The sequence below is a fragment of the Podarcis liolepis genome (genome assembly GCF_965112155.1).
Source record: "Podarcis liolepis genome assembly, chromosome: 1".
Classification (NCBI taxonomy): domain Eukaryota; kingdom Metazoa; phylum Chordata; class Lepidosauria; order Squamata; family Lacertidae; genus Podarcis; species Podarcis liolepis.
Window position 1 is genome coordinate 106,159,946 of NC_139554.1, and position 15,072 is coordinate 106,175,017.

The following is a 15,072-nucleotide window of genomic DNA, read 5'->3' on the forward strand; positions in this document are numbered from 1 at the left end:
ATACATTTATAATTATACATTTATAATTAGGTTCTTGGAATTTGCTGCCAAGGAGTGTGGTGGAGTCTCCTTCTTTGGAGGTCTTTAAGCAGAGGCTTGACAACCATATGTCAGGAGTGCTCTGATGGTGTTTCCTGCTTGGCAGGGGGTTGGACTCGATGGCCCTTGTGGTCTCTTCCAACTCTATGATTCTATGATTCTATGCTTCTTGGTAAATTGGATATACACACAATCCAAAATGTGTGTATGTGTGTGTAAGCCAAGTTACAAGGAAGTGGCTGATGGATGTAATAGTGGAAAACTGATTGGAATGGTTATTGTAAAATATGCATGGAAAGAGGAGAAGGGAAGTCAATGGATATTTTAAAGTTTGTAACATGTTTAATTGAAACTGTAAAACAAAAAAATTAATTAAATTTTTTTTTTTAAAAGGAAGTGGAATGTGGAAGAAAAGACAGGAGCCTACAGCTCACATTGTTTTAAAAATATAAACAGAAGAATAGGTAGGGCGGAATTTTAAGCATGTTTACTGAATCATGTATTCACCATAGGAATACTGCAGATGGGAATTTATTTAGGATCGGAATGTGTACCAGAAAAATAATAATAAAAATGGCTGAACCAATAACAGTGCAGGAAACAGTCATAATGCTACAATAATTTATAATAGCAATTTTGTCACAGAGATAAAAACATATGACTCTTGATTAAATGACAGCATAGGGCCTTTATCAGGTGACACACACACTTCATCTATTAAAAAAAAGAATTGCTTCCCCCAAGGCCAACATTTGAATAGATTTTCACATCATGGCCACCCTAAATCAGGAAAATATGTGTGAATTGCATTTACATGTTACTACTATTACTACTACTAATAAAAATAATGATAATAAATTAAAATTATATACCCTTCATCAAAAGACCACACAAAAATACATAGCATAATAGCAAACGAAAACAAAACCTCCACAGGTATTTATTAAAATTCATACATATTACCAGGGACATATGCCAAGTACTTGCCAAGAAACAGGAATGAAGGAACAATTAACTATATCCTATCCTCCTTTGTCCTTGGGTGGCATTTAACCATGCTTCCCTCAGAATAGACCCACTAAGATTAATAAATTTAGCTCCACTAATTTTAATGGTTCTACTCTGAGTAAACCTCAGTTTAATACCACGCTTTGTACATAATTTGTTTCTGATGAAGCCAAATATTTTATAATTTTGACTAATCAGAATTCTCCCTTGCTTTGGAAGTAGTAATATATTCTGTTCTTATTTGCTGATAGTATGAAAACGAAAAACTCTTAAACAAACAGATAAAACCTTTTGTGGATGTGGAACTGATAACACAGGCAGGAAGCTTGTTGGGCAGGGGAATCCGAAAACTTTTTATGACAGACTGTAGGGGAGTAGGGGGCTGGATTAGGTGGAGGTATCCCTCTGCCCAGCTCTCCCAGTACTCCTGACTTCCTGCTGGCCACCAAATGGGCAGACAGGAGCCCTACTAACATAGGCCAGTAGAGAGCCACAAAATTGGGACATTTCAAAGGAGTATTTTGGAGCTTGAGTGAACCTGGAAAGTCCTTAACACAATACATAAACCAAAAGGCTTCTTTGCTTATTGAATATAAATTGTCTGCAGGCACCTTTTACTATGCGCCGGGAGAAGTTATAATAAAATCCTTACCTTGGGCTTGTAACTTTCTTAACAGCTTAGCATCTGTGTTGTCAAGAAACTCAGTGCTACCAACATTTGGAGGTCGACCTTTGCGACGCCTCATTTTCGATTCCTCTTTCGCGCGCTGTCTCTCTGGATTCGGCGGCCGCCCTCTACGTCCTTCCATAGCTCTGATACGAGGAAGGACTTCCTCTTCTTTCAGCAAACACCACTGCATCCCCTTTGTAATTAATATATTTCACAGGAAGTCATTATAAACGCAAAATGGACAACAACAAAAATGTGCACTCAGCTGACATGTATAAACGCACACCGAAGCATATGTCTATATATCTGTGTGAGAGCTGCAAGCTTGAACTGATCAAACTGGCAGATTAATCAATTTAGGCTTTAATTGCGGCCTAGAATTTTCTCCCCACTCCACCCCGCATGGAAGTTGCCCTGCTCTCTACTTCTCTCCCATTGACACCAATGAAAGTGAAACGTATTGTTGTTTTTTCCATTACATAGCAGCTGTATCTCTTGGCTGTTTTTAAAGGTGTCCTGGGGGATGAGGGGTCTTGTGATCCACTCCCCACCCTCACTCCCACCAGTGGAACACTGTCAGGAAGTAGGTACATCTTTGCCAGCAAAACTCTGTAGGCAAACCAGGGTCTTTTCTGGGGAATTAGCTGCTGTCCTGCCAGCAACACTTATATACATTTAAAGGCCCCTCGGCTAGCATTGGAGTATAAACCTGATTCAGCATATATCTCAAGGCCCTTCATATCCTTGTACTCTTATTTAAGTTCATTCGTGAAGTTCTGAATAGCTTGTTTCCAAATGAAATTACTTGGCAGTAATTAGTATTTAATGGAAGCGATTAGCTGTTGCTTACACATCAGTGTTGCATTGTCTTTGCTCTGTTTTGTCTAACTATTCCATTTGGAAGGGTACATTGAGACAAAAGGCGAACATGTTTGCTAAAAACGAAGTCTCAAATTCTTTGGTCAGCATGATGAAACTATCTTTGATAATTTGTACTTGGGACATTCTTACAATCAATTCACACTGAAACTCATTATTGCCTTACAGTCTTCTCAGAAACACGTTATGTTCATCTATGGAAATCAGTTTCTACCTACCATAAAAAAACATTTTTAACTGATCTGAAATTTTCAATTTATTTTAATCCCTTCTTCTCACTATCTCATTCTGTGGAAACCTCAGGATTTCTGCTGAGAATGATTCCATTTGCTTACATTTCACCATGTGGCATCTGTATCCTCCATATCCTAAATTCCTGTAGCTTTCAAACACAGCCTTTAGTTTAGGAACAGCTTGCATCTAATTTACACAAGAGGAGCCTAGTATTGTGTTTCTTTATCTAAAACAGCACAGAAGTCTGATCTCTTCTGAACTGTGTATCTCATGTTTTCCTCATAACCCAGTTCTCACTGAGGGGATAAACCAAAGGACCGTAGCTCACAAGTAGACCAGCTGCTTTGCATGCAGATGGTCCCTGTCTCAATCCCTACCATCTTCATAGGGTTGGCAATGTCCACTACCTGAAACCCTGGAGAGATGCTGCCAGTCAGTGTGGACAGTACTGAGCCAGACTGACCAATGCACCTGTCTCAGTCTAAAACAGCTTCCTGTATTTCTATATCTGTGCTGTGACACTTCAGACTGCAGAGGAAGGCTTACAGGACTGGAAACCCACCCCCACCCCCCTATACAAAAAAAGAAGATCTCTGTGCATAGAAAACTGACATGCCAAGGAAAAGGCTAGACTAGACATCTAGTTCCCATTGCCTTTTAAAATAATTAAACAAACAAACAAACAAACAAACAAACAAACCATATGGCCACAATTAATTTATCACTGTTAACCCCAGAACCAAGAACCCAATCTACCAAGCTCCTTTCTAAAGAAAGGGAGCCTTAAAAGACTTCCGTATTTGGATAAGTAAACTGTAACAACAACAGGCTAAATTTATACTTGCTCATTTATTCGATCCCTCCCTGTACCAAAAACACACATCCAACCCAATGAGGCTCAGATGAGCATTGCAGTGTGGATGAGCACCTGGTACTGCAACAGGTTGAACTCAATGGGGCTGATGCTTCCGAGTGAGATACATATAGGATTGTGCTGTGCACCAGCTGCACGTGTAGTATTCTGCTTCCACACATAGTTCTCATTTCCTGAGTTGAGTTCACTTATTGCATAATCTCATATTCAACATTTTGAAGCATACAAATTGACCAAAGAAACAAAGCGCTAGTAAAAGTAAAATTAGGACAAATGGGGTAATATCTTGCATACCTTTGATTTGAAGTTAATTACATCAGAGTTCATCGTTCCAAAGTTAATTTGTGTGCTTTAAAATTAAGCATGGTAACTCACATTTAACTGGGAACAAGGATAGATTACCAAGAGTTTACTGGTGACGAAGAGCAGTGATTCAGTAATCCCATCGCACACAGTAACAAATGCAGTTTGCAATACCAGCTGGGGCTTGTAGAAGTCACACATATATAGACATATATGAAAGCATGTACAACAAGCACATTTATGCTGGCAAACACTGTAGAAAAAAAATAAGCTGCTATTTTGAATGAAGCATATTGCACTTCTCATTAATGCACACACATTACAACAAAAAGTTCCCTAACACTGAAGAGTTACTTACCTTCATTTAGTGTTTTCCAAAGTTCATATTCTGTATTGCTCCATTCTAACTCTAATGAACCTGTTCTCATATTTTCCAGGGTTCTTAAATGGCTCCTGCCTCCACCCAAAGTGAAAACAAGGGTCATGAATTCAGAGCTATCACCCTGAATAAACAAAAGGCTAATCTTGCTTGCCTGGCTGGAATCAATCTAAATGTGTGTCTGGCAAAATATAACCAATGATGTACCAAGAACTAGACAGCAAGAGTCTCCTTGGGAAGAAATCTAAAAGCAATTTGATACAACTGTCCTCCTGGTTTTCAGTACATGTGCTTGTATGGTAATGGCATTTCAATGGAGACATCTAACATATTTTCTTTTTGGTGTGAAACCGTTTCTACTAATCAAAACTGGAAGAAAGTTTGCACACATTTCATTTATTAGCGCAGAACTCTATCCAATGTCCAATAACACAGAGTTGTTAGGGGAGCATTTCAGAAGGCAAAGTACTCTACGCACAACTTTCATTGCAGGGAACCTTGCACAAGGATAGCTAATAATTTGGGGTGTGTCTAATAACACTGCGGCCATGCATCCTAGCAGACAGAATACTGAGTTTATTTTGATTTCAAGAAGAGACTCAGACTCATAATGCATAGGAGTTTGGCAAGAAATGTTGAAGGAATTAATTGAAAAAGTACCTGGTGAGTAATTTGTAAAGGGAAACTTGTCAACTGGTCCAACAGTACACTAACATATCCAGACTGCAATCTATAAGCCAAGCTGACTAAACCATGATCTATTATCCTTCTTCACCCCAATTTTAACTGCCATAGTTTTCCCCAAGGAGAATTAGGAATTGTTGTTCCAAGATATTCCTGCGATTTTACAAAATATTAACCAACTGCAAATATTATACACTGCTATAATCTCCATGGCTGCCTGGGTGAATCCATGACAGTAAAAACAAGGGGGAAACCCAACCACCACCAATGTGTAGCGATGCTATCTTCTCAGGGTAACTTGGTAATTTTTATATAATGGCTTTCTGTGCAGAATCCTGGGAACTGTAGTTGGTGGGGATTCTGTGAATTTGCTGTCAAAATCTATAGCCTCGCTCCCAGAATTAAAGTTCCACATTAAGCAAATAGAATGACTGCTATAGCTGCAGCAGTACAGCTATACCCTGAGGCCTTGTTCTCTTAAAACAGCAGATGAGGTGGCAAACTTGTTCCATGAACATTCCTCACTGTAAAAAACAACAACAATAAAACCCCTCCACAAAATAAAACTGCATGTCAAGAAGATATGTTCTAGCCAGGCTTTCTCCCTGACATGTTGGCTTTATATCACTAGAGATGTTTTTTTGAATAGACAAACATCAGTCAAGTGAGCCCCAATCTGTAATCTGAAGTTGTCAAGAAACAAGTTTGCCTCCTCATCGGCTGTTTATGTGAACTAGCCCCAATATCTGCAATGACTTACATGTACAGCTATGCTCTACTGACCACTTTAAAGGACTGAGCACTAGCAGGGGAAGCCGTATTTTTCAATTCTCCTTCACCTACTGGACAAAAACCGAGACAGTGTCATTTCCCAAGTGTGTGGTTCTGCACCATTTCATGTTTTTTTTGGCAACACCTGGCTTTGTAGGGTGTGCCCTATGTGGGGAGGGTGTAGCAGGCTAGAGCCATGAGCAAATTGCTCCAATAGTTCAGCGTAGTACTTGGGAGCACTTGGCAGGTATCTGCACACACTTGCCTTAAAAAAGGGGGAGACCATATACAGACCCCATGTTCCCAAACTATAAGGAATGAAATACTGCCCACTACACAGAAAGAAGTTATGTACTCAATTATGCAAGTAGTAAGTGATGTAAGACAAAGTATAGGGTACACAAAGGCACATTTAGGTTAAGAAAAGGTTCCCATTAGAGAAGTCCAAATAAGGTAAGACAGAAAGGGGGAGGACACAAGTAAATCCTTACAACTACAATCCGGTATATGTGCACCTGAGAGTAAGCCTCACTGAACTCTGTGGGACTTAATTTCCAAATTAACCTGCAAAGGATCGTGCTGCACGTTAGCTAAAACAGAGAACAGTGTCTCACAGATGAAACACACGCACAAAAAACACACATTTATCATATCCTCCCTGGGGTTTATTGTCCCCTCCCCAGTCTTATTTATGTAGACTTTGCAGAATTCATCATACATTCTCCACACTGAACAAACAACTCTATGTTTAATTCTATATTTCAGCCAACACCACAGAGACAGCTAAAGAAAAAAACATGTGTATGTGAACACAGCTACTTACAATTACCACATATATGAAATAACAAAGTTGATCTCAGAAGCATTTAAACTGATATACCAGTGCTCAAATTACAGAGAAAAGAGGAGACATTATTAAATGAAATGTATAAGCCCCACCCCCTGACTCCTCCCAGTTTTAGCCGAATCATGCTTCCCATATACTGTATGGCCTTCTGAAAAGAGGGCCCACCTAAAAGGCAAAGGGGGGAGTGGGGACTTGTAATTCGAGTACTGGAATATATACTCAACCTCAAAGGCCAATGATAACTAGATGACTGCAGTTTCCAAATTTAATTCTGCGAGATGCTGAGCACCTGGCAAGGTGATAATGAATTGTGAAGGTTTTTCCAGCACTTTCCAGGCGTCAGGTGCTCAGTCATTCACAACTACTATCATAAAGTCACACATATGACTGCAAGAATGAACCAGCTAACAATAGCAATGCTCCAGAGTGTAGTAAAAAAAATATTTCACTTAAGATTTATGATACTACGCCTTGGATCAAAGACTTTACTTTTTTAAAAAGCGGATACCTGCGGTCCATCTCTGGCTTCATAGAAGTCACCCACTCCTATTTTTGCACTGAAGCTGAAATTGTCCCTTGAGATATCCATTATTCCATTTCTGCTGAGATACTGAAAAAATCACATATTTTTCCACTTCAGGTTTTAAGTCATTACAACCCAGCTTTGATGTACAAGCTAATGTTAGAGAGAAGTCAAATGTGTGTGGGGTTTTTTGGTGCATATTCTGGCAAGGGGATACGAATTTACAAGAGGTCATTTTTGAGGCAGGTTTAAGGTACATTAGCCTCGCATCACGGGCCATTTTGTATCAAGGAACTTTAGTGGAGGAAAAAGTTCATTTAAATAATTATGTGCATGCTTAATAAGAACCAGAAAGCATAACGTTTAAAATATACCTTTACTACTTCAGGGTACTGCCTTAGCTTCTTGCCACATGGTGCATAATATGCTACTTCCCCTTGAAGGCGGCCACCGAAGTTCCTTATTCTTGTTTCTCTTTGCCAGCTGCAGTTAAAAAAAATTATATATAAATTTAAAGAGGCACAGCATTATAGCAACACATATGTTGGGAGGAAGTTCCTTTGAACTTACCTCAAAGCAAGCATGCATAGAGTTGGACTGCACAGCAGTAATGCTATGTACAACTTCCTAAGAGTAAGAGTCACGGAGTTAAATCACACTTACTTCTGGGTAATATATCCACTTAGAGGTGTACTGTTGCTCAGTGGCAGAGCATCTGCCTTGTATTCAGAAGGTACTGGGTTCAATTCCTGGCATCTCCAGGTACAACAGGGAGAGGCCTCTGTCTCAAACCCTGTAGAGCCTTTGCCACTCAGATGAGACAATACTGAGCTAGCTGGATCAATGGTCTAATTCAGTATAAGGCAGCCTCCTACATTCCTAAGTAAATCAGGTTCCCAGTTTGCTAATAAGCTGTGATGGTGATGGTCATAATATTTGTAAACTGAAGAACCAAGTTGGAATCTAAGAACGCACAACTTCCATTATTCCCGACCAGTGGCCATGCTGACTAAGGCTGGTGGGAACTGGAGTCTGACAATATCTGGATGGCACCAAATTGGCTACCCTAGTTTAGCTTTTCCTGTTGAAATAATCTCAAGTGGTTTGGCTGAGAAAGACAAGGAAGAGTCACTGCTACTCAGAGTTAATGGCATTGGGCTAGGTGAGTTACAGTACCAGGAAGGTCAGAGAGCCTGTGGTGCAATAGGTCAGTGCGTCTGGCTGTCAACCAGAAGGCTGGTGGTTCGAGCCCACCCAGGGACGGCTGTGGGCAGAATTCCTGCATTGCAGGGGGGTGAACTAGATGACCCTCAGGGTCCCTTCCAAGTCTAAAATTCTATGATTCCATGACTCCCCAAGTCACATGGGCTATTAAACGGAGCTAGGCATATTGTAGCATGCAGAAAATTAAGCACCAGGAAAAACGCGCTCCTGCAGTCACCCAAAGGCCAAAAGTTCCCCCTTGAGGGCAAACAACTGCTACAGTGCAGCTTACTGAAAAGAGTGTGTGTGAAATCTGAACAGCTGAAGAAGACCAGGAAAGTTTCAATGTAAGGAAAGAGTACAATGTGAGCTGCTGTTTCAGATTTCAGTTGTAGGATGCAGAGAAAGCTGAGGTGTTGGAAACTGATCCTTAGCCAGGGCCTAGTGAGACGTAGCACAAGAGAGAAGCCTCTGAAAAAGGCCAAAGGAAAATATTGTATGCAGTTTGTTACCTAGTGACTGCAGTAGGAAGAAAGATGTAGGCAAGATGCAAGCAATGGTAAATGTCAGTAAGTAGAATGAAGGCTTGAAAAACAGCGGATGCTCTACTTCTGCAGCAGGGACTAACATGTCTTGCCAATAATTTAGTTACTGGAACCCATCCCAAACTTGGCAAGCCCCCTCAGAGAAACAAAAAGGGATGGACGATGCAAAGCACAAAGCATCATAGGAAGCTTTATGACTCTCTGGGGGGAAATTCACCTCTTCAGCAAATTACGTATGAGCAATTATACCTCCCCCCTCACTCCTGGAACATATTCTGTGATTTGTGGGGTTTGGGTCTGATTCTTAATACAGTACGAGATCTCAGCTTCTTGGTGAAGATTCAGAACTGAACATTGCAAAGAAAACATATGAAACCCAACTCTGTTTTCCCCCACAAAAGGCAAACGGGGGAGCAGGGAGACTTGCAGAGGTGCATCAGCCAGAGGGAAGTGGCTTAACTGTTCCAGTGCCCATAATCTCAATTTAAATAGTCCAGCAGGTTGCTCTGAATCATTTCCCAGTTCAGACTCCAAAAGTGACAAATGAGCTAGAGAGAAAAAGGGGTTTCAGGAGAGGATATGTGGGTTTGGGTTAAGCCCCTTTCTACGCACAAGTTCTCACACGTGCCTCTTCCTTCATGTAACTGTGGAAATCATGGGCCTGGGAACTTGCATTTGCCAGGGTACTTTTGTCTTCAGTGTTAATAACAACTCACCATCGTCCAAACAAATTGCAAAATCACTACCTTTAGGAATGTTACTGCATTACAAGAAACTGGTATCACAAGTTTAATTCAAAATTGTATCTTACATACCCATACTCCAGAGGAATGCGCAGTTCTCGCTCATCTGTGACTCTGCGCCTTTTTGAAGTACCTTAAATAGAATTTAATGGATTAAATTTTAGAACACAGCAAACCCAAATTACAACTGTAATTGTTCTGCGATTTGTTCTGCAATATGTTCTGCTTTGGGACGCGGGTGGCGCTGTGGGTAAAACCTCAGTGCCAAGGACTTGCTGATTGTATGGTCGGCGGTTCAAATCCCCGCGGCGGGGTGAGCTCCCGTCTTTCGGTCCCAGCTCCTGCCCACCTAGCAGTTCGAAAGCACCCCTAAGTGCAAGTAGATAAATAGGTACTGCTTTATAGCGGGAAGCTAAATGGCGTTTCCGTGTGCTGCGCTGGTGCCGGCTCGCCAGAGCAGCTTTGTCACACTGGCCACGTGACCTGGCCACGTGTCTCCGGACAGTGCTGGCCCCCGGCCTCTTAAGTGAGATGGGCGCACAACCCTAGAGTCAGACACAACTGGCCCATACGGGCAGGGGTACCTTTACCTTTATGTTCTGCTATTTTTTTAACAAAAAGAAATCAGCAGAGGCTGTTTATACCCCTTTCCTTGCTTTTTCCTTGCAACCCGTGTCTTGCAAAAATGCAAGAAATGAGCAGAACGCAATTTGCTAACAATTGCTAGAGTCTATTCTCACCCAGAGAATTTAAGAAATCAACAGATTTAGGAACAACCATCAACCAAACTATAGATCAACACCCCAATCCTGAAATCACTTATGTTAGCATGTTTAAGTGAAATAAAAGAAACCCTGTTTCTAGATAATGTCCCCAGTACAACCCAGGGTGCCTGTGGCTTGTTGAACTGCTGATGTTAAATGGCAGAACATCACATGACACAGAGCATTTCAACTGATTTCCATGGAACTTCTTTTCATTCAATGGGCACATTTTACAGATTTATGTCCCAGGCTGGTAAAGACATTTTCCTGTTTAATGACTTTCCCTTTTTAATCTGATTTTTACACACACACACACACACACACACACACACACAAACACACACCAAGATTCAAAAAGGAGTGGGGGATTGGTAGGTAAAAAAGCAGCTAAATGAGAAACTGGGAGGGTGGGGAATCTGATGAACACAAGGAGGAAGGGCCTTACTACCACGGTTCAGGGGAGCTCATTACTAACCCAGCAGAATCTCCATTTTTATTCCCCCCCCCCAAAAGGAGCCTGACAATTCTCTGTGCACACTGTTTTTAGGGGAAGAGAGAGAAGACGAAAGCTTTGTAGGGCACACATTGATGTTGTTGCACACCTATAAGGGCTAATCTGCAGTCAGTGTTCAGAGGAATGTGATTATTTGTGTCTAGAAACAGGATGGCAGTGTACTAAACTATTTCTTTACAGCTCCCTTTTACAACCTGAATGAGCTTCGTTTTAGTAGAATGAAGAACCACCAATAACATTACCATAAGCACACTTGCTTATATTAATATAGTTAAGTGGAATTTTCTTCCACATACTTTGAGGATCAAGGTGGCATGCAGCAAGCCCTTGACCAATGCCCACCTTTCCTAGGAATTTATATGGCTCAGAGGTAACAGGTTCAACCCCAAATCCTGGTATCTCCAGGTAAAAATGAATTTGTCAAATCCTCTTTTAAAGCTATCCAAGTCAGTGCCCATTACCATGTTTTGCAGAAGTGAATCAGGCACAGTATCAATGCCTATCAAGCTATTAAAGAAACAGCCCCATTTGTGTTTCAGAAGCAGGCAACTCCTGGGGATGATGTAATGGTACTGCACTGTTTCTACAGTGAAACATTCCCTGGGTTGTTTAAAAGTTTGTCATGTGGATCCAGCGTTGGAGAATCCCCAACACTGTCCAAGCCCTTAGGCAAATACAGTATCCAGGTCTTAATTTGCAATGCTCTACCAAAGAGCAGGACCAATTTAGACTCAGTTGATGCTTCTCTTCTCTTGAGTCTTGGGATGGAAAGGAAGAGAATAATATGGAATAAGCAGAGCCAAGCCTGGCAGCCTACAAGGAGAACAGGGAAATCACTGTGGGAGAAAGGGAAGTACTGAGTCATTAGCAGTCATGGTTTGTATCATTTTCCCACTATATCTATCTGGGGTGAAATCGACATTCTGCCATTCACACATGGTGAAGATCACTCTTTTCCCAGTACAGAGATTCATCTTTGTATCAGAATATACAATCTTAAGTAGTGATGAAATGCAATAATTTAATTGAAGCAAGGCCAGATTCTAAGAAGTGCTAAACCAGCCTTCCGCAACCTGGTGCCCCAACATGCGGCAATGCTGGCTGGGGCTGATGGGAATTGGGTGTCCAACAACATCCGGAAGGTACTACTAGGTTGCGGAAGGCTGGGCTCAACAGGTGTGAACCCTTCTAGATTTCAATAAAAAGCATCTCTCTGATATAGATAGGGATTTTGTTATATAAAATAAACTGCAATACCGCTGTGGGTACTTGAGGAAAGCCCAGGAGAAGGTGTGCCCACAAAAGCTGGTGAGGGAGACTCTGGGCATAATGCGGCTGGAGCAGAACTCGGTGTCTTTGCTGCTTGGATATTAAGTGGTGTCGAGCAAGCTGCAAGACTGATGGAAGAGCTTTTGGCAGAGGATGCCATTTTGTTCAATTTAATCGAAGACTTCTCTCCTTCCGTATCAGTCTCTGATTCATCGGGTTCTTTATCATCTTCTTCCTCATCATCTTCAGATCCTTCAGTATCAGACCCTTCCGAATTACTATCAGATTCTTTGGGGGAAATGGAGAAGACCATGAATTACAAGAAATTGATATATTCTCATTCCAGCATTCATTGAGACTGGGGGTGGGGACGGGGTGGGGACAGGCATTCTGAACTATTTAGTGCAGGGAACAACCAATTGAAGGTGATGTATGTTTCAGACCCATTTATTGGTTTCACATCCTGACACAGATATATAATCACCTTCTTCCTTTGCAATTCACTGTCACCACCCTTCTACTGAAAGTACGTAAGACTTTGGTAACCCAAAGAAGACCTTTCCTGGCTTGTCCAACTTATGACCCAGCAAGGCAAACACAGCTTCACCAGCCACACATTGTAGCCTACTGAATGCTTGACTAGACCCCTCTGCTGTTCTTTTAGAAGCTTCTTGGACTTTGCATGGGCTACCATACATGTCCGGTAGGTAGGCAGCATGTGGCTTGGTCATTCACAAGTTGTGCTGGTCTGCTAAAGACTTAACAACTGGAAGCCACCACTGGTTAGTGCAAAACATGCCAGCTCTTCTCTTAACATATTAGGCAAAAAAATTAAGATGCATTTTATCTAAAATGGTTTTCGCTCGGCTACATAGTTCTTAATTAAAATGCTGGCTCCTTCTTGGGTGTACAGAGCTGCATACTATGCAACTGCATTGGGGGGAAATGTCCATTATAACCATAGTATAACACCTAGTAAAACTTACCATTAGGGAAACCTTATTTGGAGCACTAACACCCCAATCCTAGGTGTTTCCACTTAAGCCCACAGTGTTCAATAGGGCTTACTCCTAGACAAGCATGCATAGGACTACAGCCTAAACTATTTAAACTAGTCCTTCAGACCCTCCTCACTCATCTTCCCATACCGTTTTCAAGGCTTCGCACTAGTAAGAAACCTCCATGCATCTGAGCAGTTATCCACTATGTCTCACCCCAGCTACATGGCTCTGTCTCTTCACTATCTCCTAACTTGAAAAGTCATCTCTCCTAAAGCAGCATCAAGAACATTTTGAATAAGCTAGGTAAATCAATGTTTTGAATAAGTTAGCAGTTGAGCTGGCTCATCAGTTAACGTTTTCATAATTCTCATTCCAAGATTATAATTTCCATATAGAAACCAGGCGACAATAATTAACCTTATAGCATTTGCAGGAGGGCAAGGGTGCCTTTAGAAGGCTAAAGACATGCAAAGAGTTTCTTTAAATTAAATAAACCTGATTGACTATCATCAGAATCCTCATCTTCCTCGTCTTCATCCTCATCATCCTCATCGTCCTCGTCGTCGTCATCATCCTCATCATTTGAATCCTCAGAATCTTTACTGCTAAGAATGTCTGAATCAGTTCCTCTGAATTGTTCAACCAATGATTTTGTGGAAGGGTGGTTGTGTTGTGTTTTCACTGCTGTCATTGTATTATTGCTGACTGCCTTTTCCTTTGCTGGGCCAGGTAATACAGGAGAGGTAGAAGACATAACAGGTGTCCGGTTGCTTGGTGTCTTTTTCCCACCCGTGCTTAAATTTACTGGTGAGGAAAAGGTTAAGCTGCTGGAAGTAGATACGTTTTCGTTAACCTTGGGCTGGGATTTGGATTTGGTGGTAAGTGCCAGAGGAGCTTCCTGAATGACGCTCTGAATCACTCCATTGGGCTGATGATTACCTAAAAGTGCATTGGTCAAGAAAGGATTAGAATGGTTGTTTTCTAAAGAGGTGTGTTTTTGATGGGCTGGTGGAGAACTGGTTGGCTTTGGACTTGATACTGCTGCGATAACCTTCTTCAGGTTCCTAGATGATTCGTGGTGTTTCTTCAACTGTGCTGGGAATGTCTGCTTGTACTGTTCCTGCAGAAGCACAAAAGATAACAAAATATATAGCTAAATGCCGTAAGCAATGGGTTTAGCAGATGGGCTCTGAAACTTTCGCTTCCAAAAGACAGGCAGATAAGATATAAATCTGTGTGGGCAAGGAAGCTGCTTTGAACCTCCTAAGTGAGGCAGGTTGCCTTAATTAAGAAATTAATAAAGACTGACTCATTGAGAGCTGTGACTCACTAAGAATTTTGCAGGTACAGAATGCATTCTTTGTCATTCTCAACAGTCACTACTAAAACTGCAGAATAGAGAGTCAGAAGGTATTCCAACAGTTAACGATGGAAGATTCTAGTCTCTGAGACATTTACCTGATAAGAGAAAAGGAGTCACGAAGATTTGTTATGAAAGAAGAAGGGTTAAGGTATGGGGCTTACATCTGAGTAAAAAGGACTGAGGAATGGGGTGTTAACATAAGTCTTAGGGTTGGAGAAGAAAGGCATAAAGCAGGCTTTAATTGTTTAGAAGCATTTGTTTCCATCTTCCAAGGTTTCCCGAAAACCTGCCCATTCAAACCCTTCTTGTCAAATATAATCCATGTGACTACACACCAAATGAAACCACAAGTGATATCTAAAGACTGGTTCCAAATACATCTGCATATAACAGCAAAAAACCAGAACCTAGTAACTGAGGATTGTACTGTAGCTGCGAAACAGACAGCATGAGCTGTCA

The 15,072-nt window shown here is 41.3% G+C and overlaps 1 protein-coding gene across 26 annotated transcripts in view; it reads right to left on the reverse strand.

Annotated features, from left to right (window-relative positions):
• Positions 1-15,072, reverse strand: part of BAZ2B (bromodomain adjacent to zinc finger domain 2B) — a 192,019-nt gene that overhangs the window by 49,545 nt on the left and 127,402 nt on the right. For 13 of the 26 annotated variants that reach the window (XM_083492845.1, XM_083492833.1, XM_083492846.1 and 10 more), the window contains 6 exons: positions 13,746-14,370; positions 12,238-12,537; positions 9,775-9,835; positions 7,586-7,694; positions 7,197-7,298; positions 1,700-1,910 (listed from right to left, as the gene is read on the reverse strand). In XM_083492845.1, coding sequence (XP_083348971.1) covers positions 1,700-1,910; positions 7,197-7,298; positions 7,586-7,694; positions 9,775-9,835; positions 12,238-12,537; positions 13,746-14,370 — 1,408 coding nt within the window. The remainder of the gene's footprint in view (positions 1-1,699; positions 1,911-7,196; positions 7,299-7,585; positions 7,695-9,774; positions 9,836-12,237; positions 12,538-13,745; positions 14,371-15,072) is intronic. The other 13 variants (XM_083492830.1, XM_083492832.1, XM_083492827.1 and 10 more) reach the window with 1 other exon arrangement.